The sequence below is a fragment of the Sceloporus occidentalis genome, unplaced genomic scaffold (assembly GCF_023333645.1).
Source record: "Sceloporus occidentalis isolate IW3139 unplaced genomic scaffold, rSceOcc1.0.p SCAF_31, whole genome shotgun sequence".
Taxonomy (NCBI): Eukaryota; Metazoa; Chordata; class Lepidosauria; order Squamata; family Phrynosomatidae; genus Sceloporus; species Sceloporus occidentalis.
This window is the reverse complement of record NW_028317011.1, coordinates 2,548,842-2,562,187: the sequence shown is the minus strand read 5'-3', so window position 1 is coordinate 2,562,187 and position 13,346 is coordinate 2,548,842. Positions and strand designations below refer to the sequence as shown.

General features: G+C 41.1%; 2 protein-coding genes across 2 annotated transcripts in view; one reads left to right on the top strand and one right to left on the bottom strand.

The window, feature by feature from the left end:
- LOC149298729 (staphylococcal nuclease domain-containing protein 1) overlaps window positions 1-13,346 on the bottom strand; it is a 356,956-nt gene that overhangs the window by 67,680 nt on the left and 275,930 nt on the right. The window lies entirely within an intron of this gene.
- LOC149298730 (leucine-rich repeat-containing protein 4) lies at window positions 6,101-8,026 on the top strand. The gene has a single exon (XM_089487211.1). It carries the CDS (start codon window positions 6,101-6,103, stop codon window positions 8,024-8,026), a length of 1,926 nt encoding a protein of 641 aa, XP_089343337.1.

Sequence of the window (13,346 nt, the reverse complement as noted above, 5' to 3'; positions counted from 1 at the left end):
TTTAGACGACAAACAGGAAGCTTAGCTTTACAGAATAATAAAATTAGTAGAAGACCTTGTAATAGACAGAGTAAGAAAATGGCAATTTAAAGAAAGTATTAGATTATAGATATGGGATTATAAGAGCAGACAATAGTAAACGCATTTGACGACATTGACATTTTAAAATAAAATATGATGATTTTGGAGCCATGCCTTAACAGTGGGTTAGATGGGCATCATGCTTCAGAGAGACAGGATAGATTAAGCAGACATCCTTGGAGGGAAGAGGTATGTATCATGTTAGAGCGAATCAAGCATGTTCGGCAGGCAGTAACGTCTGAACGTATATTGCATATAAATATTAATGGGTACACTCCCAAAATCATTCAAAGAGAACATATGCAATAAATCAATACTTATAGGGGGAATGTTGGCATACATGCAGAAATCAATAATTCATAAAAGTACCGAGAACAAAAACACGAACATTAACTCACTAAAACAAGAAATCATACCCAATAAGACTGGTCTGTTTCAAGGTACACACTTAACAGGGTTAAGTATTTTTAAATGTCTGCATAGGTAGCACAATGGAGAATACCAAGCTTAAACATATTGGCCACTTTGAAAAAGTTGAAATTCATTTAAGTTAATAGCACATTCAGTTTACAAGACCTGTGCTTAAGCAGCAGCTACATAAACGCCACACCGCCTGTAAGAACAATGGAATATAAGCAAAGAAATGAAGCAAACAGCAGCACTATTCAAATTACACTCAGCCTTCACAAGCAGGTCACCTTTATTTTCCCTTCAAACACTGCTAGAAGTTAATGGAATGGTAAGGTTTAGTCATTACCCACCAAGGAGGGCTTGGTAAACACACTTGTTTAGATTAATCTATGAAGTAATGAGGCCCTTTGAAGTTTAAATGATTAGATGTTCCATCTTAGGTTCCAAAAAAACCTGTGGACCACCCTGTAGCCTGATGGTTACATGTTCCTGTATTGGTAGAAGCATAAATCTAGGCGTAGTATGTAGCTGGACGAATGAAACGAGATTTGTGAAGAGGGGGAACGGACCTCCAAGAGCCAGTACTTTCGACGAAATCCTGGAAACGCAGCTGCAAGAACTGATAAGTAGGGCGACGGCCCTGAACCCTACTCTGTACTGGTGATTTTGCGCGGCTCAGAAAAACATAGCAATCAGCTGGCACCTCACTTAAAGAAAATGTTGATTAATAAATTATAGTAGTGAATTTCACATAGAAAAACGTACTAACATCACAAGAGGTCAGGCTGAGGATCCGTCTGATTTTTTTCCTTTAATTAGACTGCTGGCAGAGGTAGGGGATAGAAAGCCCACCCACGCTAATGCAGTTGTGGAATTCATTTTTACAGTGGGTACAATGCTGGTTTAGTATAAAAAGATTCATATTGCAAGTGTGTGGAATTTAACAGCAGGCAGAAATATGGCTGGAACAGGTGTTCCTAATTTGCCTGAATCAATTTAACTTAATTCTCCAATTCCTTTGAAAATGGAGTTCCTCCCCACTTTCCTCTTCAGATTATTTTTTCATATTTTTTCCATGTCCAAAACGCTTGCGACACATTTTGCAGCAGTTTGGCATTCAAACAGTTAATGTTTGATGGGAGGGCTTCGACAAAGATCTCTATGATATAGAGCAGGTTCTTCAATCATTTCGATGAAGCACATTGTCACTGTCAATGTACCATTTGTTGGGAGGCATGTTTCAGATTAGCTGAATTAAGAGTTAGCTAAAAAAAAACAAAAAAAAACTGAAAAATACGTAACTGAAAACCAAATAAGATTTATTAGGAGGATTTTTAAGTCATTCTGAGAATATCATACATTAACACACTTGCCCTGTGCATTCAAATGTGATGTGGGCTTCTCCAGAATGTCATGGGTTAATACTGTATTTCCTAGAAGCAGAGGACTGATGCTTTAATCCTCCTGCAGCTTCAGACACATGTTGCTAAATGAGACGATCTGTAACCACTCTGCACAGAATGAATAGTTTATTACACCTTTTTAATCCAGATCCTGCCTCTGGCTTTATACCTATTAAAGTATTTTTTCCCCTCCAGCATTAAATATGGCTTCTGGTCCCTCTTGAAAAACTAATAGGATTTCAGCCTACATGGTGACAGTGCTCAATAGCTTTGCGGCAGGAGAGCCATTCGCACTATTAAACAGAATAGCTCCAATTAACCCTTTTCAAGACGGCTCCTTTTGAAGCATTTGCTTATTGCTACCACTCCCTTTGACAAACATGGAGCATAAAGAAACACTCGCCATTGCACGGAGATGGGGATGTAAATGCAGAGTTGTTTACATCACCAGAAACGTGAAGGATAAATGTTAATTCATGATGTTGCTAGGTTGTAGGATTCCTGAATAACTTTGTATTACAAGCTTTTCTGTGGCATCTGGTTGAGGATGATGAGATGGGGGCTTAGTAACCTCAGGGCTAAACTGGGCAATTCTATGGGGTCCAGCCAAGTGAGACACTAGTCGAATGGCTAGGGGAAGTTTATTTACCGAACGTTAGGGTGGAAATCTGTTATGCAGCTCTGGGCTACATATTCTGAATGTGTAGATGTTAAAGTAATGGGCTTACAAGAAATCAGTTTTCCTTTTGGGATTCTGAAAGAAAATTTAAATTAATATTTCATGTGTGCTATAACCAGGCTATGAGAGTGTTGCCACAATTTCTGTCTGTCGCATAGCTTAACCCCGTCTCTGCTGAACCTCTGGCAATACAACACCACAGAGTTGATTTTGTGACAGACAACTTCCGGATGATGTCTCCCCACATCTACAGTTATGGTTAATCAAATATGCACACAAAAGGGTTACCCCAGGTTTAGAAGTGTGAAGGGAGGTAGGGGGGTAGCAGACCATTTGCTTGAGTTAATTGAGTAAATGAATTCGCATGCATTCATTAGAAGCGCAAGGAACCAGCTCACCTCTGCAACATTCTTACTAGACAAGACTATATGCATATCTCAAAATTACATAGTATCTAAGTGTGTAGCCCCCCCCTTCTGAAGCTGGAAAACGCCGCCACTTGCAAACTACTATATATTTATTTTTATCGTAAGTAAACAAGCGACTAGCAGAAGGAAAACTTTTTTTAAAAAGTGAAACCTTGACTCAGTACCAGTTGGTGCAACCTATTAAATTGCATAAAATTCATGAGTGATAAGTGCCATCCTTCAAAACAGCCATTTTCTAACATATATTCTATACATATTACACACACGTGAGATGGAGCAGATAAACTTCATGTTAGCAGGATTCAAGGAGAGATGGGATGTGAAGAAAGCATCAAGTTAAAAATAAAACCCAAACACCACATTACAGAGAGCTTTACAGAAATGTGTTTTTTCTAAAAGAAAAGTTTGAAGTCCCAGCAACCGATATAACACCTTGAGATTTAAGGGGAAGATCAACCCCTTGGACCATAGTATATGAACTGTAACCTTTGGCTGTGCTGCAGCTTGCTTTTCTCCCAGAGTGGTATATAAAATGATGAAGACAGTCATTGTTCAGGAGAAAACTTCACTGGCACAATGATCAAACACACACACACACAAACTTCTGCCAAGCCATGGTCCCTTAACCAAGGCTGAAATACTGCTACTTACCTAGATTTAGGTGGTGAGTACAACACAGAACAATTGCAGTTTCCATGCTGAGCCGTCTAAAAAAAATAAAAATTTAGAGACCGCAAATCGAGGACTGGTTCTGTGGACAGTAGATTCTATACTTCCTTAGACGAATCAACCTCCACCTGACGCCAGCGAGTAGGATACAGCAGGCATTTCCTTACAAGTGCACATAGGGGGAGACAGCTCTATAGAAGTAGATGCAGCATCTCGAGGATTGCGCCAAAGAAATAAGGCAGTCTGATTCACAGGTTGTTTTGATGAAAGTGAACGGGGGGGGACGGGTCACTCAGTGAGAAGCGAGCCTCCTCTTCTCATTCTGTGGACTACATGTTAGCCACGCAAACATCAGCTCATTCCGTCTGAAGAAAGGCTGCAGGGCTATCTATGAAGTGAACAAAGGAGTTTACGGTGTGTTTGGCGGGCATAATCCAGCCATTATTATACCCCCAGTTGTTCTTCCAGCCCTGGGCTGTTCCTGATTGTTTCTCTCAAGTTGGGGGTGTGAATGCAGAATGTCCAAAGAGGGGCAAAGGGGGTGACGGAAGAGAAGTGGTCTGGGGGCTGTATATTACCCCTGCCGTCAAAGGGAAGCAAAGTCAGCAATTGGTGTTGATGACGCTGCACTGGCAGTAAGAGCCAATCACATCTTTCCTGCCCCTGGCAGCTGAAACCTCATTTCTGCATTTATCCCAACGCAGGCTAAGACAAGGATGGAATGCAGGCGATATAGAAGAGGAGAAAAAGGCACCAAAAGCACAGCACTTGATAAGCATCATTAACTGATTTCATTGAAAAGGAACCAGAAAAGCATCAGCCTCTGCTAGCTGCGGACTCTTAAAACTCACACCGCCTGCTCTGCTTTAATAACTCCTCTGCCGGATTTAAGAAAAGAAAGAAAAGCTTGAGAGGGGGGGCAGATTTGAAAGGGGGGAGGGAATGTGAAGCAGCCAATGCAACTTAGCTGGAAGCTTTGAGCATTAACCCCTAGAGGGAAAGAAAAGGAGGGGTGGGAGGGGGGCTGTGTGAATACATAGGAGCACTGCATCACGCTAATGTTCTCCTCAGAACAGTATGCGTCAGCAGTACATCCACGTTCTGACTGAAGGACGAAAGGATGAGAGAGCACCCTGGCTGGTTGGCTGCTGCTGGCAACACAAGGCAAACAGGGAGAGAGGAGGACTATTAACAAATGAAAATGCTGCGAGGCTCCGATACAACTGCTGCCTGCTCTCCTGCTGCTAAAAACACTGGGAAAGAAATTACAAGCAAATCTGGGAGAGCACCACAACTCGTTACCTCATAACAAAAAGGCGCTACAGCGGGACTTCCACGCGGCAGCAGAAGAGAGGCTGAGAAAGCCAGTCCCTTCCGCAGACCCACCTGAAACCAAGGGCTCAGCACTGAGGTGTGTGTTTGTGCTTTTCTCCCCAGTGTACTTTCTCCCAACCCTCCTTTCCACCTGTGCTGCCCCTTTCATCGTTTTCCTTTTTTTTTTTTTTTTTTTTTAAAGATATGGACGGATTATTGCCAAGTGTGCAAGGAGCAAGCTACAGCTGCTGCATCCACAGCTTGAGAAGCTAGTTATAAAAAAGAAAAAGGGAGAGAAAAGCCAGCAAGGAGGGGAAAAAACAGTCAATGCCTGCAATGTGCTGCTTTTCTCTTTGTACAAATCAGAATCCTGCAGGCAGTGTGTGAATCGCATGGATACCAAATATTGAGACCAAGAGAACAGAGACACCCGCAAAGGAAACCAGAAGGGAGCATTTGGAGTTTCCCCCTTTTCTCATCTTTCCTTTTGAATCGCCCTAAAATAACGTATTCCAGTTTGCTTCAGAAATGGATCTTCCGTCTTCTTGTGCTGGAGACAGTAGTGGAATCCAAGGACGAATATCTCAACTGCAAAAGGCACTTGTCCCAGGGGAGCAGCAAAATGATGCACCTGCATAGGCAAGTGGGCCTCACCCCCTCGTTATATTTCCCTTAATGTTGGTTTTTCTTTTTCTGGTGTTGGATTACCTAAAGGAGCCATTTTGTCTTTCAGTAAGCCCCCCTCCCACTAAAGCCCTGTTACCTTATCAATTTTTTTTGCACTCTAACAAAAACTAAGAAATTTTAAAGGACTGCTCCCCGAGCAGGCTGTACTGGAGGGGTGCACTGGCTTGAAGATCCTGGTATGTTCCTTTCCCCCAATGTGCACATAACAGACCTTTTGGTTTTTTTTGCCTTACGATGCATTATAATTTGCCATTTGAATTCTAAAATCAAAACCAGCTAATTTCTCAGATTCCTTCCTTGATAATCACAACCCCCAATATCTATATAGATGGAAAAAGGCATTTCCAGCCTCCTAAAGCCTGGGTAGGGCCAAGTTCATATTTCTACGCCAAATCCCAGACGATGGTGAATTATGAACGTGCCACATCATGAATTTCTTGTGGCTGGTAACTGTGCACCATACCTGGAAGGCTGTCCTGTTTTCTATAATCTACCTCATGGTGCAAACTTGGATCTCCTGTGCAGCATATTCGGGGCCCCAGAGCTGTCCTTCTGTCTGTTCCTGCAGTAACCAGTTCAGTAAGGTGGTCTGCACACGCCGCGGCCTCTCAGAAGTACCCCAAGGTATCCCATCCAACACACGGTACCTCAACCTTATGGAAAACAACATCCATATGATCCAAGCTGACACTTTCAGACACCTTCACCATTTGGAAGTGCTACAACTTGGCAGGAACTCTATCCGGCAGATAGAGGTTGGGGCATTCAATGGTTTGGCCAGCCTCAATACTTTGGAGTTGTTTGACAACTGGTTGACAGTAATTCCAAGTGGAGCTTTTGAGTATCTTTCCAAGTTAAGAGAGTTATGGCTCAGGAACAACCCCATTGAGAGCATCCCATCTTATGCCTTCAATAGGGTACCATCTTTGATGCGCTTGGACCTTGGGGAACTAAAAAAATTGGAATACATTTCTGAGGGAGCATTTGAGGGATTATACAATTTGAAATACCTTAACCTTGGGATGTGCAACATCAGAGACATGCCAAACCTCACACCTTTGATAGGGCTCGAGGAACTAGAAATCTCTGGTAACAACTTTCCAGACATCAAACCAGGATCTTTTTATGGGCTGAGGTCACTAAAAAAGCTATGGATAATGAACTCACAAATAACCAATATAGAACGCAATGCTTTTGATGACCTTACATCTCTGGTAGAGTTGAATTTGGCTCACAATAACTTGACCTCTCTTCCACATGACCTTTTTGCCAATCTGAGGTACTTGGTAGAGTTGCACTTGCACCACAACCCATGGAACTGTGATTGCGATGTTCTTTGGCTATCAGGATGGCTGCGAGAGTATATTCCTACAAATTCCACATGTTGTGGCCGCTGCCATTCCCCACCGCACATGAAGGGGAAGTATGTTGTGGAGGTGGACAACTCATCTTTTCAATGTTCAGCCCCTTTTATGATGGATGCACCTAGGGATTTAAATATTTCAGAGGGGAGAGTGGCAGAACTGAAGTGTAGAACTTCAGCCATGTCCTCAGTTAGGTGGCTGTTGCCTAATGGGACTGTCCTAAGCCACGCTTCCAACCACCCGCGAATAACCATCCTTAACGATGGTACCTTAAACTTTTCTCACGTCCTATTAACAGACACTGGGTTCTACACGTGCATGGTGACCAATGTGGCAGGAAACTCTAACTCCTCAGCCTATCTCAACGTCAGCACCGCAGAGCTCAACACTTCCAACTACAGCTTCTTCACTACTGTCACGGTGGAAACTACCGAGATGGCACCAGAAGACATCTCTATGATATTTAAGCCAGTGCCGACCACTTCCACAGGGTACCAGCCGGCATATACTACCACGACTACAGTGCTCATACAGACCACCAAAATGCCCAAACAGGTGGCAGTGCCAACTTCAGACTCTGGAGACAAACTTCAAACTAGTCTGGATGAGGTGATGAAGACCACTAAGATCATCATTGGTTGTTTTGTGGCAGTAACACTGTTGGCAGCCGCCATGTTAATTGTGTTTTATAAGCTACGGAAGCGACATCAGCAGAGGAGCACTGTGGCTGCTGCGAGGACCGTCGAGATTATCCAAGTGGACGAGGACATCCCTACTGGGAGTCCCACAGGAGTATCAGGTGAGGGGGCAGTTGTGATGCCCACCATTCACGACCATATGAACTTTAACACCTACAAGCCAGCACACCATGGGGCTCATTGGACGGCTAACAGTATTGGTAATTCTCTACACTCCACAATTACAACCATCTCTGAACCTTATATAATTCAGACCCACACAAAAGAGAAGGTACAGGAAACTCAAATCTGACTTTTTTTCAAATTAACATGCAATAGAATGCACAAAAAAAAGAAACAACTTTTGTACAGAGAGAGAGACATTTTTGTTTTCTTGTAAATGCTTATATATTAAATCTATGGGCTGATGACAGAAAGATTATATTAAAATTTAAAACTATTTTCTAACTTGTAAGTTCTATTTAAGAAGTGGTATGGCGGTGAAGTTAGGGTGCAAAAATGCTGTTATTGTACCATTATAATTAAAACACAGATTAGACCTGTTTCAATAAGTAAAAGCAATGAGTTGAAAATTCAAGGGCAACCTGCCATTTTTCAAAAGCTGCTGTTTGTGTACAGCAGCAAAAAAAATTTCTAAGATTTTTTTTCTTTTTGCTAAGAGTCCCAGATCATTCGTTACAGGTTTATCTTATATAAAAAAAAAAGTGTTAAAAAGCACCACAAATTTGTACTGTGCCAAATGTTTAAAAAATGCAATAAAGGATCTTTTTTGGAGACTTGGAAGGGAAAAAAAATATGTATTTATGTTTTTTTCCGACATCTTAAACCTACACAGTGTGTTTTGAATTGAAGGTCAGAATGTGTAAAAGAGGGAAGGTGGATTCCCCTAATCCTGCACATTTAATATAAAATCTATAGGTTGCATGGTGCTCAGTTATGCTACTCTAGTATGCCAAAAAGCAGTACAGAAATAATCAGGAAATTGAAAAGGAGCTGGCGCATCTTTCCACTCTGCACCAAACTCCTGCAAGCTCTGGTTAACCCTTTTGTGTCAAACCAGTGGAAAGGTAATTCAGAACAAAACCAAAGCTGACCACCACCATTCCTGAAATAAGAATTCCACCTTCTACACACCAGGGTAAGCACCTCTTGCTTTCACACCCAAAGGGTTAAGCAACGTTTTGACATTTTGTACAGTACTGAAGCACATGGTTTGTAGGCATTATTGTCAGTTTCTGATCTGAATTCTATATAGTAATATAATTGCAAGGCAATGCTGTGTCTGAAAAAGTGAAAATTGCTTTTTTATTGCAGTAATGATTTCATGTTGAGCCTTAACCTGTGTAGTGCCAGACACTAAAAAAAAATTTGAATATGAGATGTCTTTACTCCATTTATCCTACAATCTATGTATTTTCTTTCCCCCCATCATTGCAATAGAATTAAACTTGATGCAGAGCAGCGCTGTGATACCCAGAGGGCTACCACTTCAAAGATAAGCATTTATAGAAACCAAGGATGTACAGCAAAGAGATAAAAAAGTTGTCTTGGGGATGTTTTAGGCGGCTGTGCAGAAGAGAGTAGTGCGGAAATAAAATCATATTGCCCACCCCTTCACACCTGGATGGGCCTGCGATTCACTGTATGCTAACGTGCTGCAGTTTCTTTGTGTAGAACAAAATGTGCAACGTAGGTTGTTTACCCCTGGTCACACAAGGGGGCAAATCAGGCTATTTCCTTACGGCAATGTGTAGACAATAGAAATGACATATGTACCGTGAATTCATGCTTTAGTTTATTAAAGAAAACAAAAATCTAATAGCCAGTCTAAAGTCAGATAGGTTTCTTTATTGCAAAAGGGGAAGGAATTGCGGTCATGTGATGTGTTAACCCCGACTGTGGCTGTAATCTTGCAAAGATGGGTTTTTGGAGTATTGGTGCAAACATATGAATTTTAAATTTATGTTATGGCATTTTCCACCAAATCACGGTGTACATTGAGAAGCAAATATTTTGTTTAATTGCGTCTGATGGTAGGATCAAACTAACAAGACTTCATTAGAGAGACAGTGAAAATGGGCCCCTTGCAGCTTTCACTTGGGGTTGCTGTAATAAATCTGGAATAGTGTTTGTGAACAGCTATGTGCAAGCATTTTATTGTCGTATTGCTGCAGTGCACTACAGAGTGAGCCAAGTGATGCCATGTAGTTTCTCCTTGAAACCTCGACTTTGGGCACAAGGTCACTCGGAGACTAATTAACAGGATATAATAATCTGGCTTCTTTGAGAACTGCAGTGCTCTTATTCATATTTCTTGGAAGTTTGCACTTATCAGATTTTTGAACCGTCCTGGAATGTGAACCGTGAAGAGTGATCATGTCTCTGGTGTAGCAAATTCGTCATTGTATGATACACAGCAAGATCAGTTAGCTAGAGCAAAGGTGTATGATTAGGTTTTACTGTATAGAAGCCTGGGCAATTAACTAGCTATACCACCCCAGTATACATCATCTAGTACACATTCACCGGATACCGCAACACCTTGGCTGCCAGAAAAGGGCTGTGCAAAAAAAATACGTCTGGGGGGGAATTTCAATTGCTAGGAACAGCAGCAGCAAAAATCTTGCAGATATATGAACGAAGGTAGTTATACCTACAGCAATGGATGTTGATACACTAGGGATTCTAATGGGTAAAAAGGCAGTATCTCACTATAGGATTAGGCGACGTGTTAGAAGTAAGCAGGCATGGGGACAAATGGAAAAACAAAGATGACAAGACGGTAAAATAATTCATTTAAATTTCTTAAACATTTAGATGCAAAGGCCCTTCTCTGTATGTGTATATAAATACATATAGGTACCATTTCTCTTACTCCAGAAGCATGTATACAAGTGCCTTTAGTTAGGATAACAAAAAATATTGAGGCTTTTTGTCCAACAAAAATCGTGTGTTTTACCACAACTGGTAAAAAAAAACCCCCCAAAAAACAAAAACAACAAAAAAAAAAAAGCAAACGTGAAATTGCTGTAGGCAAACATTTGTGGTCAGCCATTTTAGCAGTCTTGGCAATAGAAGATACTCCAAATCGATACTAGTGAGTATAACACTAGCATGGAACGGAGTTTGTAGATGGATAAATGTGAACATGTCAGAAAGGTTTTCAGAGAAAGGCCGATACCAGCAGTGGAGGTGCTACCACACTGGTGGGTTACGATGCTGCTTGGGCTCTGATTAATCTAAGGGGCTGCTGGGAAGAAAAAGGTAGAGATTTTTACAAAAGTGAGAGATTCCTCAAAATAGTCCAGTGATGTAATTTGTTTTTGTTAAACTGCGTTTGGGTGGGATCAGGTACGGTACTTTATTTGCTTGCCGGTTGATCAGTCCCACCGGATGCAATAATTTAATTATAGACATTTCTCAAGAAGGTTTGTGGCTCGGATCAATTTTCTCCATTTCTGGGTAGCTGGCTTTATTCAGTTATTTTCATCAGTTCTTCAAATGCCTAAGAGTTCCATAATCAGCTATACTCTACGTACAAGGGTAGAATTGAGAGCGTTTTGAGACCCAGATAAATTTAACATGTATACGCAAATAAATAAGATGACAACTTTGATTTACTATTTTGAAAGAATATTTTCCAAATGTGTTTAAGACACTGTGCATTATTTAGAGGCTTTTCTATGACAGAGGCCATTAACTGCCCAGACTAATAAGTAATCTGATGCCAAGGAGGTCTTCCTCAAGTTGAAGTTGCTCTTCTGCACAGTACAAGATGAGAAATTTTCTATTTGCGATAAGTGGATCATCCTTCTCATCAATACTATCTGTAGTTTTTACCTTCAAATAATGTATTAACCCTCACCTGTGATAATCGCGACCCATGACTATTTTTTTACTCAGGTTTTACATAAAGAACGTCTTTATTCGTCAAATGGTGTCTGTGGGGAAGCTATTGGCATCTTTTTTTATTTGGTCAAGAGTGAGAAGGGAGTGTCAATTGGAGTATCAGCAAGAAAGAGGGGAAAGACTATTTGCCATGTGGACCCAGGACTAAACATAATATGAAAATTAAACCTAGGCTCACTTAGAATTAAGAAAGTTTCACTTTATGCAGATGGTGGTAGATAAATGGAACAGCATCCCATCAAAAGTGGCAGAGGGTAATACAGCAAGGGAATTTAAACATGCATGGGGCAGGGATAAAACCATCTTGAATCTAAATAAGGATCAAGTTTTGATTAAGGTCCAAGTTTTCATGATGTTTGCCCTTTTTGCTGATGGGCTGAATGGCTGTTATCTCCTACCAAATTGTGTTTCTATTTACATACCTGTAGGTTTGACAGACTCCCCAGGAGAGGCACTGCTTCTCCAGGTTAGTATCTAAATTCTAAAGGTGGGCGAGATTTTGGTCATACCTACATTCTTCATAACCCCGACCTAAGGGCTGTATGGGGCTAACGCCCACTCCTACATATGGATGGCCCCATGTCCACACTCAACTAGCCTCATCTCTTAAAGTTACTCCCCCAAAAGAGGGTCAATTTCATGTACGCTTGTTAAGTATCTTTAGCGAGATCATGAATAGGTATCTACCTGCAGTGTCTGTGAAAGTGGACTTTTGTGGGTATGTACTCAAAGCAAGCACAAAATGTCTGTGACCCGAAGTTAAAAATCACAGTTTGTGCGTTTAACAAGACAATGGAACATGAGTGCTACAGGATACAAAAACTACCAGTTGGGGTAAAGGTTTTACCATATATTACCAGTATCTGAAAATTCCTCATTACATTACAGTAGAATCCCACACAAACCATTTAACTGTTCTGCCACATGATCAGAAAAGCACTTGTTCCTGGTGTTTACGTTTCACCCACAACGTGAATACAATAATATATATGGAACAAAGAAAACATGAATTACTTACAGCAGCCTACGGCATATGTTCTATCACTGTGAGGAGTAAAGTAGCATCAAAACCTTCCCTTAAACAACCTGAAGTTTTTTATTTTTAAACTGTATAGGAGTGGAAATATGGTACTGTGTTAACCAGTTAAACAGCTGTCCACTATGCTCTGATGGTTAATCAAAATATTTAATGGCTATTTAATCACGTGATATCTATTCTTCCCATTAAGATAAAAAATGAACATTGTACATTTTAGCTGGAGTAACTGAACAGGATCCTGATTTGCACTGTAAAGCCATGATTAACGAGCCCTAAGTGCGGGCATGTGCCAGGGGACACAGTTTTTTGTTTTTATAATCCAGAGTTGTGAGCCTTGTGCAAGTGTAGATCCTTGGCAGTGCAGTTTGGCACTTTAATTTGTCAGCAGTCACATTAGATGCAGCATGGAGGATAATGAGGTATGTACCGTCCTTGTAAATGCTTGCGTCCCTACTCACACCTACCTTTCACGCAGTGATCTTCACAGATCCACAGCGGACACAAAAGCCACAATCTAAAAATCTTAGTTCTACAGTTATACGAGACCGCTAAAGACTGACCGTCGTATGCAGAAGTGTGGGTTTTGTGTATTACATGTAAAACACAGTAGTAGTCACAGAATGGGCTCTGTCGACATCGCATCTAGTTTATTACTGTGGTGTGC

Bases quoted from the DNA above. Each gene is read 5' to 3' on its own strand.
- LOC149298730 (XM_089487211.1), top strand. From the start codon at position 6,101: ATGAATTTCTTGTGGCTGGTAACTGTGCACCATACCTGGAAGGCTGTC.